The 15,326-nt window shown below is 45.1% G+C and overlaps 1 protein-coding gene and 1 long non-coding RNA gene across 13 annotated transcripts in view; one reads left to right on the forward strand and one right to left on the reverse strand.

The window, feature by feature from the left end:
• The window catches only part of EHBP1 (EH domain binding protein 1), a 200,855-nt gene extending 186,513 nt beyond the window's left edge, over window positions 1–14,342 (reverse strand). For 9 of the 12 annotated variants that reach the window (XM_085054353.1, XM_085054362.1, XM_085054361.1 and 6 more), the window contains exons 1-2: window positions 14,061–14,342; window positions 12,596–13,005 (exon numbers count right to left, since the gene is read on the reverse strand). In XM_085054353.1, coding sequence (XP_084910479.1) covers window positions 12,596–12,699 — 104 coding nt within the window. In that variant the 5' untranslated portion in view covers window positions 12,700–13,005; window positions 14,061–14,342. The remainder of the gene's footprint in view (window positions 1–12,595; window positions 13,006–14,060) is intronic. The other 3 variants (XM_085054363.1, XM_085054357.1, XM_085054356.1) reach the window with 1 other exon arrangement.
• Window positions 14,343–14,637: 295 nt separating this feature from the next.
• Window positions 14,638–15,312, forward strand: LOC146439019 (uncharacterized). Its single transcript, XR_014850637.1, has 2 exons — window positions 14,638–14,816; window positions 15,033–15,312. It is a non-coding gene; the product is annotated as an uncharacterized LOC146439019 (long non-coding RNA).
• Window positions 15,313–15,326: the final 14 nt, after the last annotated feature.

Genomic DNA, 15,326 nt, shown 5'->3' on the forward strand with positions numbered 1-15,326 from the left:
GGGATCATTTTTCTCTATCACACAGCAGTCTTGTAAGGCTGGATTAATAATGGAGCTGTGTGGCTGCAGAATTTTTGCGCCGAGAAATTGTTAGCACTTTATTTCCACACAGCAAAGTGTCATTTTGTAGTTTTACACCATTACCACTGAACAGAAAGCTGCTACCATCTGGCCTTTAACAGGAGATATAAACCCTGCTTATAAGTAACCATGGATGTAAAATGTAGAGAAATTGATGAAAGATGATTTGTGCACACAAATTAGGGAGTGACAGAAAAGATTACTTGTCTGCACAGTCACAAGGGAAGTTGAAAGGAAGCCTAGTGGAGAACCAGGATTTTGACTTTTGTTTCTACCATTAGACCACACTCTAGTAGAAGGAGAAGCAAAGACTTTATTTCACCCTCCAAGTAAAAAACACCTAAATAGAAAAAAAATGCACAAAATTTATCAAGTCTGCTCTGAAGAAAGGAAGGTGCTAAACTGACTGACACACAACTATTTACGTAAGGAACAAAAATAACTTTTACTACCACTTTTAGTAACTGTAAGCCTGCAGAAGCTTCACAAGCTCTTCTAGTTACAGTATTCTCAAAAAACTGTTCTGCTGCTTCTGGCTACATGTGAAGAGAGACAGAACACTGCATGCAATTTCTTTGCTGTGACTGGGAACTTGCATTGGGATAGAGAAATACTGAACTCCCACAGCACACATACACATTGTGTATGCTGCATTATTCCCCCCCTTTTCACATCAGCCACCTGGAAACTGGAACATGGCACCCATATGGAAAACCAACTACACGGATACAGTGAAGAAAATACAATGTGATGACAATAAAAGGATGCATCAGGTTGAAGACATTGAGACATCGAAGTCAACTGAGTAAAACTGCTTGGGGGAAGGCTTGACACATACTGCAGTTTTATTTGCAGAGCTGTAAGTCTTAGAAAATGTTATAAAAAGAACACTCAGAATTTTTTAATATCATATATCAATATCCAGACTCCCTCTACCTGTGCCTTTAAGGTAGAAATATTTAAATAAAGAAGTTTGTTTTCATTCAGCACAAAAAAAAGAATTCCTGGATCACTTTAACTTTAGATTTCTTCGTTCACTGTATGATTGTTACTATCACACTCACTCAAAAAGCAGTGAAATCCTAATTAGCATGCACCAAGAGAAGATGGAACCTCCCTTTTAAAACAGCTCTGAAAGAGCTGTGATTATCATGAATTATGAAAGTGAAGCATTCATATCTGTTAGGCAAAGCCAAAGGGAAGGATAGGTGCTGCATGACATGGATGATTGCTAAGGCACAGTGAAACAGTGGAGCTGCTGCCTTAGACAAGGTCCAAGCACACACGTGTGCTCATTGCCTGTTCAGCAAAATCAAGTCTGAAAGCTCAATATGACACACTGAGTTCCCATTTCAACGTGGGCACACTTTGTCATAAGAATTTTCCGTGGTCTGGGTCAGCAAACATCTGCCTTGAATAAAACACAAAAATCTGATTACAGCTGATTATGGGGATTGTATTCAACAGAAGAACAAAGTCCTAGGGGTTGCTATGATTTTGAGCATTTCAGTAACGTAAAAAGCTTCACTATTTCAAAGTTACCTAATTTACCAGCAAGAAGGCTTGAGGTTGTAAGGGAGGTGAGATTTCTCTCCCTGTTCAAGTCATGTGCACCACAGCACACCTGGGAGTCTCTCAGAAAAACCAAGGGTGGACCAGATTTGTTTCTTCTTGGCAACAGCCACCCTTTTGCTATTCACCATCAGCATCCAGGCTTGGCATCCTCTTAAGATGGTTCCATTATATATATTGATTTTATACACACATGCTGTATCTTGAACTATATATTTGTACTTATTATGCACAGGTGACATTTCTCTGTCACGTGTTACCAGCTTCCAGAAATGTCTCCCCATCTTAACTTCTTTGCTGGAAGGGATGCTCAGTATGAGGAGTTAAGATCCCACCAATAAAACCAAAACTAATCAAAGAGGTGATTTTGGCAGAAACACAAGAAGGCTCTGTGGCTGTTCTCTGAAATCATTCTTTTTCCTTCACACACTGGTTGCTCATATTTAAGTCTCTGGTTTTGTATCTCCAAACCCATCAGGACTCCAAACCCCTGTACACCCCTTTACACACAGAGCAGAACACATTAAAAAAGGAGAAAAGCCTCACGTTCTGCTCCTCACTCCCCTCCTGCTTCCCCACCAGCTCAGATCACCTCACAGCCCATCCTGCCCATCTCTAAGCAATGCTGAAACAAGACAAGTGAATAATCCCTGAAAAAGCTGCGAGGCTGACCATTTTAAAAGGCTTCCTGGGGCACCAAAGAAGAAGCTAACCCCACAGAAGACCTACCAAGGCTTCTCTAAGTCCATCTTTGGCACAGCACAGGAGGAAGATGAGGGCAGAACACTCATTCTGTGAGGTTAACAAGGCAGCAGGTTTCTGCTTCTCTAGATCTTAATGGGGTTGTCAGCCATAAGAGGTACTGACAGTTCTCACAGTGAGGTGAACACAAACAAATCAGGATAAATTGCAGTCTTCCAATAGTCAAGAATAGCTCAAGACTATTTTCTTTCTTTTTTTTAATTACAATTCGTTGACTTTACCATTAACTGCAAGTCAAGTAAGTAACCTCCTTTTAACAGCTGTTGCTAAAAGAAGTAGTATTATTATTCTTCCTCCTACAGCACATGATCTAGTTCCCTAAGAACAAGTTTGTCTGAAATAAATTTATTTACTGAAGTCAGCATTTTTTTTTCCCCAGGAGGAAGCAGGCTTTGTGCATTGTAAATGCTTTATTAGGGTCAACTCCAGACAACAGAACTGAATCCATGGGCAAAAATACCCATATTCCTGTTTCCCAGGACAGCAACAGGAAAAGAGACAAGTGATTGGCCCTGTCACCTGCCCTTGTACTACAACATTAGCCACCACCAGCAATACTGCAGTGCCTGCTGATGGGTGAGATGAACCCCCAGCACCAGGACTGGGTAACCCACAGACTGAAAACTCAGGTAATGCTTGGTTTTACTGCCATTTTCCCTTGCAATGCAGCTTCTCCCGAGGCAGCTAGAGCAGGAGGTGGCTCCGGGAACAGATGGGGAACAGAGAAACACAGAAATGTATCTAGCAGCTCCCTGCTCCAAAAATACACTGCACAAATGGCCACGTGGAAGCACAAACTGACACAAACCCCAAGTTCCAGGCACAGGGAAAGAGGCTGGGCTGCCAGCAGCTTCTGCCCTTGCAGATCTCTGGTGTCTAATGAAAGGTGAAGGTAGTGGCTTTTTACCTGCAGCCATGGGGTCTGACCAAGGCTCCTCTCTTCTATCCAGAGGCCCTTTATCACCAAACCCATGGAAGTAATAGCTGGAGGTTTCCACCCCTGTAAACCTTAGCTGAAACTGCCTGCTGAAAGTTTCCAATGCAACGCTGAATTTGCTGGCCAGACAGAAAACTCAGGCGTGTTTTAACATCACAAAAGAACTTTCCCTCGATGAAGCAAAGCTAAAAATAAGGGAGAGGCTCAAGGTTCAAAGACAACAACACAGCAGAAAACTCATCATAACCACTGACAGCATGGACCAATCAACCACAACAGAGACAAGGGCTGTCCTGGCTCTCTGGAAAAGTGACAGCAGTGTTGGTGAGGAGCTGTGGCAGGCTCTGACAGGGTAGTGTGGCACACTTTAAAATTTTAAGATTGTCTGCCTTGGTATTCTGAAAAGATATGTGGACATTGGAGCTCAGAGTAACCATCTACAGGGAAGAAAGTAAAGAATTTTAGCAGTAAAGACAAAAAAAAAGCACCAACAAACAAAAAAATAAAAGCGGAGCACCCATTATTCCCTTTTCTACATGCACAAATCCCAAAATGGGGGGGGGGGTGATGAAAACACCACTGTATTTTTAAAAAGTATCTTTCAGAAAGTGTTAACAGTAAACAAAAGCCATCCGAAATATGCCTCAAAACCAAGGAACACTGTTATAAATTCTTTCGATTTTTGTGGTATGACAGGAAGTGGTAAAAAAATGGGTCAGGCCTTTCCCATTGTTAAAATTTTCTTACATATCAAAGATAAAGGAATGCAAGGGGAATTCACTCATTCACTCACTCAAGAGACACTTATTCCAAGTACTCTATCTAGTTAAGATCTGCTCTTGAAGAGAAAAAGAAGTTTAAAAATCTTGTTCTCTTGACATTTTTCACAGCTTTATACAACCATTGCTCAAGTCACCTACAGGAAAAAACACACCACTAAATCAGTTTTCCAAGAGACACAACCAGATAAAAGACAGGTACAACTAGAAAACACAGGCAAATAGATAGACCTGTCAGCATGGTCAGAGCTGTAACTCCAGAGCTATAACTATGTCAGGCGCCACCAGGAGCTATCAAGGTTAAATCCAATGATATTAAACCAAAGATAAATCAGCAACAGGTTGGTTTAGAAATTTACAGGTAATCAGTTAGATCTTTGCTGGAAAAGAGATGTTTTGACAGCTCTTTTTTGTTCTTTTGAATCTCTCCCTATGTACTGACATAAACAAATGGATTCAGAGTTTACTCAATGCACAGACACTGAAAGTCACAGAAGTTTACAGCACTTGCTGAGTGCAGAGTACAAAGTGCTGCCAACTGGTTTCAATGATCCAGATTCTCCAGCCACTTCATTCCATACAGCTTTTGATATTAACAGTACTGGCTATGCAAATACTCTTCCCAAGCACAGCTGGGAGGAGAAAGTCAGTTTATGACACTGGATGTAAAAGCAGAGGCATCACTGCATCAGTGTTAGCCCTAAAGAAAGGTCAGGACAGCTATCATCCCAGGGCATCAGGCAGCAACATACCTAATGGAAGAGCTGACTTAGGGAATGTCTTTTGTCTGCCTGCCCTAGGCAAAAGGTGATGGGGCTTGTCCCAACAGGAGGAGATGAAGATACACTCCCAGCAAAGCTGCACGCCCATCAGAATCCACATCTCCCACCGCAGCAGGCAGTGCCACCCATCCAGCAGCCCCAGACAGCTCTGACCAGTCCAACAGCACCAGGGCAGCAAACATCACTTCTTGGGGGAAGAAAAGAAGCCACTGAACACGAAGGGTGACTGCTCTTTACAGGTGTTGTGGAGGTGGCACACAGGAAAGAGTGGTAGTAATACAGGAACCAAAACTGGTCTGAGAGAGTCTTAAAATACCCTGGATTGCTTTAATTCAGTCGATCCTGCAAGTAGAAATTATTTTGCCCTTGTGATGTTTGGTCAGCACCAAATTAATTTTTCAAAACAGATCTATTAGAAATGAAACTTCAGATCTGCTTGTGTGCTGTTAAGCTGATACAGCAGCTCACCCAAAACAAAGCCCACAGAGCCACTGCAGGAGTGTGCACATGAAATAAAACCCGAAACCAATTTGTGCTAAAATAAATACACAGAGCCACAGAAACTGCAGCTCAGCAGCTGCAGACAGTTAAGCAGCTGCAGAGCCTAGCCATAGCTTTGGAGTAATCCTCAAGAAAGTCTCCTTAAATAATAATAAATTAGAAACAAAAAGAACCCCCATGAATGACTCTCCACTGCAAAGAGAGCCTCAACAGGCAAATGAGAATTACTTCTGCACTGCTCATCTTTACAGGTTTGCAGGCAGCTAGAAACTGTAGTTGAGAAGGCCATGCACTTCTGATTCATCTCAAAAGCTTGTGCACTTCGAAGCCCTAGAGTGACAGCACAGGGCACTGACTCAGGATCTGGGTGATTTCGCCGAAGCACTCTGAGATGCTCTTGCCTGCAGCTGTGGCTCATCTCACCGCTCTGGCAGATTTTCCTCCCCATTGCATCAGGGCAGCAGCATAAGGGAGGTGTGGCTGCACCTCAGCTGCTGCACTTCACACTCGCCTCACAAATGGGAGCTGAAGTTGATGGCACTTAATGCTAACACACCTCACAGCCTCACTGTCACTCTGCCTGTGCTTCAGGCCAGGAGATGGCTGCTGCTCAGGGACAGTGACATCCCGCTCCACTCCTGGATCCAGAAAGCCTCATGAGTCAGAGCCTTAGACAACAGCAATGTTAGTTATGATTCTGCTAATTTTAGCTCGTGCTTTAGCCACAGTTCCCGAATCCCTGCAATGCCTCTCCAGGTGCCAAAAGCCACAGCTACCCTACACCTCCACTGCCAAAACACACAGCCTCCAGATGAGGCTCTGATGCACTAACAGAAACTGCACGCTGCAGAAAGACATTTTGCAAATCAAGACAAAAGGAAGAGAACAAGGGCAGCTTTATTTACCCTACTGCCCTGCTCATATCTTAAAATAAGGAACAAAAGTTCAGCTGCACAGTTCCTGTGTTTCAGAGTCCACTCCAGGACACACAAGACATACTTTGTGCAGAGGGTAGCTCAGGAGTGTCCCACAAGGTAGCAAACAGCCTCCCAGGGCCAACTTCTACCCCAAGGAGTGAAAAGAGAGAGAGGGGCAAGGGAAACAAACACACACTTCACACACTCTCCTCAGAGCAAACTGGGAAAGCCTTTATAAGTAAATAAACACACACACACCCGCCCCCATATTCTCAGAAAGCCACCCAAGCAGAATGCTTTTACTACCGTAACTGAAGGGTTTGTTTTATAAGAAGAGTTTCCCCAGATTTAGTCAACCTTACCAGCCTCCTCCTCCTCCTCCTCTCCTTATTCACACTAAACTGTGAAAGGGACTTCAGCTCTCTAACCAATTAAAAACTAATTGAAGCAACAGACTGGCACTATACAGCCTGAGCAGTCTAAGAGGCAGAAATCTCAGCTCATATGAGGCCTACTCAATGTCATAATATTTCATTTTATTTAACCTCATGGCACAAACAGCTGAAAAGAGTATTCACAAGGATCCGACCCTACAAAAACCCAAATTTTAAATCTTTATTGCAGTTCAAGTCCACTGGGTTCAAATGAACAGTACATGTTCTTTACTGCATATGTGCAGCACAGTGCCTGCAGGAACAGAGCAAGGTTTTACTTGTTCCAAAAGCTTCCTAGGAAGTTACACACACACAGTTTCTTTCTCAAAAATAAAGCTTAGAACATAAGTTAATGTACTTTATTCATTCAAGGAGACATCTTCACTCATCTAACTGACCATTAAAATGAAATTTGTCTACACCTGGATACAATCTATCATTTTCTGCTTTTGCTAATTATTTTTGTTACTTCTAGACCAGGAAACAATGTCAAGGAATTGCTGAGAAGAAATCTGCCTCTCAGAGACAAACAAAATTCAGAATAGCTATTTATGCCAAACCTTTCTACCCTACAAATACTAAACTTGGTGCCTGCATCTATCAGTGCAATCTTTTAGAAACTGCAGTCACAAGTACTCTTAGAACATTGTTACAAATAGAAAATGGGCAAATGTTGCAAATAGAAAATAACCTAAAGAGGTCAGTAGCAAGAAAAACTGCACACACCCACACCTTTCCTACTGAAAGTTCTTTTCTGCCAATATGCAGCCAGCAATTTTGATGAGAAATCCCTGACTTGTGGTCTATAGAACAGGCCTGAGGCTGTAAAAAGGGTTAGGAGGAGAGCTTGGCAAGGTAGGGAAGGAAAGCAGCTGGCAGCACTAAGGAGTTAGGATTGGTAGACAAACTCCTGACAGAAGTTAGGCAGAGAGTCCATAGGAGCAAATCCAGGTTTCTGCAATGAAAAATTTCTTTTTTGATTCAAAGAAGAGAGATGCAAAGTGACAGAGGAGAATTGCTTTTGTGTGTGGACAGTAAGTGTGTTTTAATTGACTGCAGAAAGAAAGGGAGAAGACAGCTGTAAGGCAGCTGGTGGTGATTATTTGGAAAGAGTGTGTTTGACACACAATCTAAACCCTCAGAAAATCCTCAGTCAAAATCAGAAATGAATGGCAGAGAAAATGCTGAAGTGTATTTTCAAATTGAGATTATTTAGTGTGGAATCAGAGCTCAAAAAGTATAAGGACAGAGTACAATTTCATTGAGAAGAACAGAAGCTAAAACACTGGAGAAATTGCATGGTGCTTTCCTTGCAAAAGTTATACATGTTACAGCACACCTACATGACCAACACCCCAATCTGATCCAAAACTCTGCAGAGCAAACCCATAACACAACAGCATGGTGCACAGCAAAACTAACTCAAAGAGATTCAATATGGTCATCCTTTACAGTTAAATGCACTTAGGTACCCACAAAATCCCCTCTAACAACCGTGCAAAGCAAGAAAATGAATTGAGTGATATGACAGCCTGACCCCACACAGGCAACCAAGGATTCTACAGCAACCAGTTAAGCTCAGTTATTTTGGTGGCCTTCAGCACTAAGGGGTTTGCTGGAAAGCAGCAAGCACAAGGCAAGCAGATCAGTGTGAACCGTGGAATTTCAAAAAGCTCATTTCTCTCCCATGCACAATGCATGCCAAATCTTAAGATTCCTGCAGCATCCAGTTATGAAACTACAATAGAAAAGGAAAACAGATGGCTAAAGCCTTTTGGAAAAAAAAAAATATTAAGCCTTACATCATTTTCAAAGGAGAAATACGTGTATTTGAAAAGAGAGAACCTACTTCAGACCATACCTAATCGATACAAAAACAGGCAACTTGCCTCATGGACATGAAGTCTGTTTTCAGTTAAAGCTTCTGAACAAAAGTTTAACCCTTTTAGAACATCATGGAATTGTATTTTTAAGCAGGCTTTAAAAGCAAAGCAGTTCAGGTAGGCGATGACAGGCATTACAAACACTGTACAAAAATAACATATTTCTTTATCTCTAAAGGAACTCCTGGACAAAAATCCTGCATAAAAGCCTCTTTATGTTTATTCTTTTCCAGCCTTTGTAAGCAGTTAGCACCTATGTTCAGGTGAGCAGCTTTCTTGCTCAAAAAAGCATCTGAAGAACAATGACAAGTTAGGAACTTGGCAACCTCAACTCCAAGTTCAGCCATTCTCTGTGGAAACCAATCAATACTACATCTGAAGCCTCTATTGAGTCCTTGACTCGTGAGATATCACACAACAATAAGGAAACAAAAAAGCCACCCTAAAGGGCTCATGTGTTCAGCAGCAGATGTTTCAGCAGCTCCATAAAACTGCTATCAGAGCTTCAGGTCCAAGTACTGAAACTGATCTCTGGTCCAAAGGAGAAGTTTCCTCCTCTGCTGAGCCTGTATCTCGGACAAGCCTCAATCCAGCTGCCTGAACAGAGACCTCCAACAGCTTTTATTCAAGGACTGCATTGAGGATAAGCACTAAATTAACTGTCTCCTATCACACATGGTCCTTTCAGGCCAGGGCTGCAGTTGTGTGGAAAATCCTGAGCTGCCCCAGCTTAGTCCAAGGGTAAATGGAGGATGGCACACTCCAACACTTTCAAGCAAGCACCTTTCAAAAATAAAAAAAAATCAACTGCTTATATGATTAATGCAAAGTACTATGTTTTCACAGTGGCAGGAGTCACTAATCCATATTAAAGACCAAGACTACATCCGTTTGTTTATTTACTTATTTTTAATGAAAGGTTCTAAATAAACCAACTGTTCAATTTTTCAAAGGTACTGAGCAGCCACAATAATTAGGTCTGGGTCAGTGGGAACTGTCAGAATGCCACAGAAGTGACTCAGTCCTGTTAATTATCTGAAAAAATAAGGAACAGTGACAACACTGGACACTCCATCACGACCTATCTCCCCCAAACACACCACCAATGAAAAGCAATCATTTGCAAGTGGCTGTCTGTAACCATTAGTAGGGACAAGAAACAGAAATTATATACAAGAGAAAAAGCAAGGAAAGGTTTCAGCCTGATCTGGCCAAATGCTGCTGTACCTGGAGATAATCCTTTAAAAAAGTGAAGCAGCAACACCACAGCAGTAGCAACTTCCCACAGGGCCAGGAGAACTCCAGAAAAAAGGGCAGGAGTTATTTTAAACACTAAGTTAAAAAAAAAAAAAAAAAAACCAAAACAAACCTGCAAAAAAACAAACAAACAAAAAAACCAACAAAAACCTCAACAACAACAACAAAAACCAACTCCAATCAATACAAGTCCAGAGGAAACAAAGAGTATCAAAGCCAACCAGAAATTCACCCAACCTTGCAAACCATACGCGACCCTTACAAAAATATTCTACCACACAAGTCATTTTCTGAAGAGTCAAACAAATGCAAACCTAACAAGATAGCAGCTCACAAAGAGGCACACAGCCTGTTTTGGTCATGCACAATCCTTGCTCACAGACACTCCTCAGTTCGAGTGTGTTTATGACTGTGTTGTCATTTATTTTAAAATATGAATGGAGCATTCTTTTCCTCCAGAAACACTGCATTGTTAAAATGCCAGTACATTAAAATAACTTACTGCTTACTACATTTCAATCAAACAAACTACAGACTATAGCACTGACACTTAATATATATTGAGTGCTTTCAGCAAGAACAGCATATGGAGCTCATTTCTTCTGTTTTGTTCTCACATGAGCCAAACTCAGAGACAAGTCTTAGAAACAGATGAAGCAGTGATCCTGCAGGCATGCACAAAAACTGTATCTTCTCCAAAGTTATGGAAAGACTTAGTTGAAGGTTCTCAAAATACATAAATATTTAACCCTTCTTTCTATAGAAGTTTGACTTTGGAAGTTTGATTTATGGCAGAAATATTGTATTTTAGGTTGCACGCTTAAAGAACATTTTTGTTAAGGTTCTTGAAATAACAGGAAGCAGAATCAAAAAGCTTACAGTCAGGGGATTTTGTGAGTTATGTTTTTCCCTATTGTGATTTTTCCTAGAATTCATTCAACATTTCACCACCATGCTGTTCCTTTTTCATAACCAACACAAGCACTGCTCTTGCCTATATTTAAACTCAAGAATGTAGAATGAAGGTTCGGAAGGATGACCTGTTTGCAAAAGATTAGGTGCATATCTGGGGTTTTGAACAGCTCTCTCACTACTTCATACACAGACATTTTGCTGGGTGGGCACTCCCAGTTATGATTAACCAGTAAGCTAATTGTTTCTAAAGTAATAAGATACTTGACAACAGAACTTTTGTTTATGATTTTTCCTTGAACTAAGGAATATTTAGCTGCAATTTCAATGCAAAGATTCCCCTGCAGCATTTATACTTTAGTGTTGAAGCATTCTGCAAATTCTCAACAACAAGTGAATCAAAGTGAAAATGAAACCTAAAACAGCCTAGTTAATGCAATAAACCCAACTATTGAAATAAACCTGATCAACCAAAATTACTGTGAAAAACGTTTTGGCCTCTTTGGGATGGTAGATGCCATGCGATAATCAGGACAGCCTCTTTCAATTTCTGCAATGTTTCCACTTGTAGTTTACTCTTGAAAGCAAGTTCAACTTCCAAAACAATTCTGTTTCTTAAACATTTTAGGCATGGAGACAACTTGCTGAAAAAATCCAAAACATTTAACCTGACAGCGTTCCTTTAAGACAGAGCAGTGTGCAGCCTTCCAGCATATTTGACAGAGATTTCCTACTCCAAGAGACAGAATTTAAATTTGTAGAGGCAATTACTCATAACCAGTGAAAGCAGCCAATGCAAGTGCCAAACTTGCCAACAAGAAGAAAGGCCAAGTATTAGAAAGGAGGCTGCAGTTTATTACAAGGCAATTTGAACATCTCAGTCCACAAGGTCTGGAAAGTATTTTCTTCATCCTCTGACACTACATGCTCACACTAATGTGAGGAATTATGTCAGCAACATCAATTTTCCAAACATATAAAAGAGCAGTTAAGTATTTATATAATGGAGATCTTTCCCTGACTATTTAAAAGCTGCTTCTGGTCTTGCCAGCAGATTTATTTAAGCTCATTTTGCACGGGAAAGATGATGTGCCAGACCCACACCATTAACTGCTGCCTAGTCAGCTCCAAAGCCATCCAAGTGGACCACCACCTCCCAAAATCCTTGTCTGACTAAACAAACATCTTAAGGCAATTCTCAAGGACCTGTCTCTTGCCTCTTCCCGTTAAAAGACGGAAAGAAAAAAGAAAAAGGAGAAACATAACCTCTTCAGGTAAGGAAGTCAAAACTCAAAATGGGCATCCAACCCATATATTCCACAACCACTGTGTCCAAGACTGATCTCCAATGCCTCCAGTCAACACAAGTGTCAGTAGGTAACATTCAGCATCACAGAGCTGGATTGGCAATTGGAAAAGAGCTCGTGGGAAATATTAAAAAAAAAAACCAAAAACCAACAATCAAAACCACACCAAGTCACAGATGCTGAGCTAACAAACATACCCTCCCCTCTGTAATGCAAAAACAATACCAGCCTAGAAAATCAAGAGTACAGAACAAAACCAGCAGGTCCAGGGTAACCACGCAGCAAAGCCAGCACTCAGTGAGAAAAAAATGCTGCTCAAGCAGCTGCTTCTGCAATGGGCTGGCAAGAGAAGGTGAGGGGATGCAAGAGCATTGCACCCACATCAAACAATGCACAATGAGCAACATCCTTCCTATCTCAGCACCTGCAGCTTACTCCACCATTTGTGCAGCAACATGAGCCACTTCTTACCATTTCTTGGTGCACTCGACCATCAGCTCCTGGTAAGAGGCCACAAACTGGAACTTGGATGCATGCTTCCCAACACGCTGCAGTCTTTTCCAAACTGAAGCCATGGTGAGAAATACCAGTCCTCTTACACAGCAGCAACTGTATGAATACCAATGTAGGTTTCAGAGAGCGTGTGTGCTTGATACTTGCAGATTTATATACAGACACAGTAAAAAGAGTGTGTGATGAACTTGACGGGATGTCTACAATTCATATTCTGCCTCTCCCCTCCTCAGGGTAAATCCCAGTCTAGTGGAATGGCTCATCACTGGCTAGGAGCAGCATGCAGTAGCAGTAGACAGGTAATAGAAAGGAAGTTCTCTCATGGAATCATCATTCTTCACACAGCAGATGAAGGGAAGACTGCAGGACTGGAAGACAAATAAGACAGGGGGAGTAAGCATTGGTTAATACACTTCATACTAAGTGCTGCAATTGCACGTGATCTCATACCTTTCAAACAACTACAATCAGCTACAACAACAAACCCCCTTTCCTGTTGTCATCCACACCCCCCCCCTCCAATTAAACAGATAAATAAGAATACTGCAGCAATTTCAGGAATGCAAACCACGAGACTGTTTGGAAACGTATCATGTCCTTTTATCAGCACCATCATAATTGGCAACAACAACAAAAAAGGGCAGGTCAGGGCCACACCGAATCCTTATGAAGCATCTCCGGGAAGCAATGCAAAGTGGCTGAGGTGCTGCCAATATGCACCCAGAGGGAGGGACACGGGCAGATGAAGTTCTTTGTCTTGATGACAAAAGGTGTAACAGTTGTTTCCTCCAACACACCTCCCGCTTTCATTCCTCAGTCCAAAGAGAAGGATCGGCCAAGGAGACAGCAAGGGAGGGTTGCCACTCAAATGCCTGTGCCAGGGTGAGGCGGGGGATGAGAGGAAGGGGCATTGCCCGAGTCCTGGCTACCCAGGATTCCCCATCTTCCTCGCTGCATCATATTGAAATGGAAACGTCTCTCCATCCTGCACGGAGAAATGATCATCAGGGAGGTGAGAAGGCAGACGAGAAACCCGGGTGGTTCTCCTCTCTCGAAAGAAAAGCAGCATCTCCGCTGGGCGCGGAGGGAAAAGCCTCTTCGTAAGGAACACGGGGAAGCACAGTCTGGCTGCAGCTGGCGAGGAGTCAGGGCAGGATGGCATCAAAGCTGGAGCGGAGGCTAGCTGGACTAGAACGTCCCCCGGGAGGGGGGAGTCCCCCCGGAGCCCCGGGGCAGGAGCGCCCCGCTCCGCCTCGGCAGCCCGTGTCACCTCCGCGCCCAGCCCGCCGGGCAGCGCCCCCCGCCCTTGGCCGGGAGCCGGAGCGGTTTAAAAATTAAAACGCCAGCGGCGGGGAGCACGGAGGGGAGCGGCGGCTCCGGGAGCGGCGGGAGGGGCCGGGCGGCTCCCGTGCGCGGCACTCACCTGCCGCCGGCTCCTCGCGGGCGGTCCCGCCGGGCGGGCGCGCTGGCACCACACGGCAGGCGAGAGTCAGCGCTGCCGCTGCCCATTACTGCGGCAGCCCCGCCGCCGGCAGCGCCCCGCGGCTGTCCCCGTCCTCCCGCAGCCTCATGGCGAGCGCCGCTCCCCCGCCGCTCCCGCGCCGCTCTCCGCGCCGGCCGGGCAGACAGCGCGGCTCGCAGCGCGCCTCACGCCACCACCATCGCCCTCCTGCCGGCGCTGCGCCGCGCCTCACCCCGGCCCGCCGCTCCCCCCGCCCCCGCCGCCCGCCGCGGCCCGCCCCCGCCGCCCCATTGGCCCCGCCGCCAGCCCTCCGCAGCCTATTGGGTGTGGCGCCTGTCAATCATTCGCGCAGCGGAGGGGGGAGGCGGTGAGGAAAGACGGGTTCGCAGATGCTCATCTCCCGCCCCCAGCCCCACCTCTGCTCTGAGTGGACGCAGAGCCCGAGGAGGCGGGGCTCCTTGAAAAGGGGAGCTTTTCAATAGGTCAATGCGACTGTCTGTCAGCGCCAGAGCGCCCGGGCATTGGCTGCGGCGCTTCCTAGAGCCGCGGGGTGGGCGCGGCGTGCGGAGCGGGCTGTCAGGGAGGGGCGTGGCCCCGCCACCGCCCCCGGGCCTCGCCACCGCCCCGGGGCCGGGGAGCGGCGGGAAGGGAAGGGAAGGGCCGGGGCAGGGCCGGAGGGAGCCGGGGCGGGAGCCACAGATGCCTCCCTCCCGTGAGGTGGGCGCGGGGCGGCTGAAGGGAGGAGCGGCCGCGCATCGAAGGGCGGGAGGGGAGGAGGAACCGCGGCGAGGGACAGTCCCCGCGCTGGCCCGCCTTGAGGAGGGGTCGCTCAAGCGCCAGGCCTGACCCGAGTCCTGCAGCACAGGCCCCGGTCCTTCAGGGGCTCCGGAGTTGGGGTGCGGATGTGAAACTGATGGAAGTTAAATCCCGCAGGCAGGACGATGTCCCTTTGCTGCTTTAAGCTGCGTGCTCGGGAGCGGCACCCGGACGGCGGGGGCTGGACGTTGTGCGCAGTTTGATGTTAAAGTGTCCGCAAGGAGCAGCGAGAGGGGCGATCCCGGCGGGATGTGGCTGTGAATTCCCCGCAGCCACGCAGGCTGAACGCTTCTCCTGCACTGCAGTTCCATGAAGCAGCCGTCGGGACCCAGATGTAAACCCTCGGTAGTGGGTTCCAGCATTAATCTAAAATTAAATGGTGACTTACTCTGGTTCAGGCTGCTTGTTGCC

The sequence above is a fragment of the Lichenostomus cassidix genome, chromosome 3 (assembly GCF_008360975.1).
Source record: "Lichenostomus cassidix isolate B80296 chromosome 3, HeHo_3.0, whole genome shotgun sequence".
In the NCBI taxonomy this organism is placed as follows: domain Eukaryota; kingdom Metazoa; phylum Chordata; class Aves; order Passeriformes; family Meliphagidae; genus Lichenostomus; species Lichenostomus cassidix.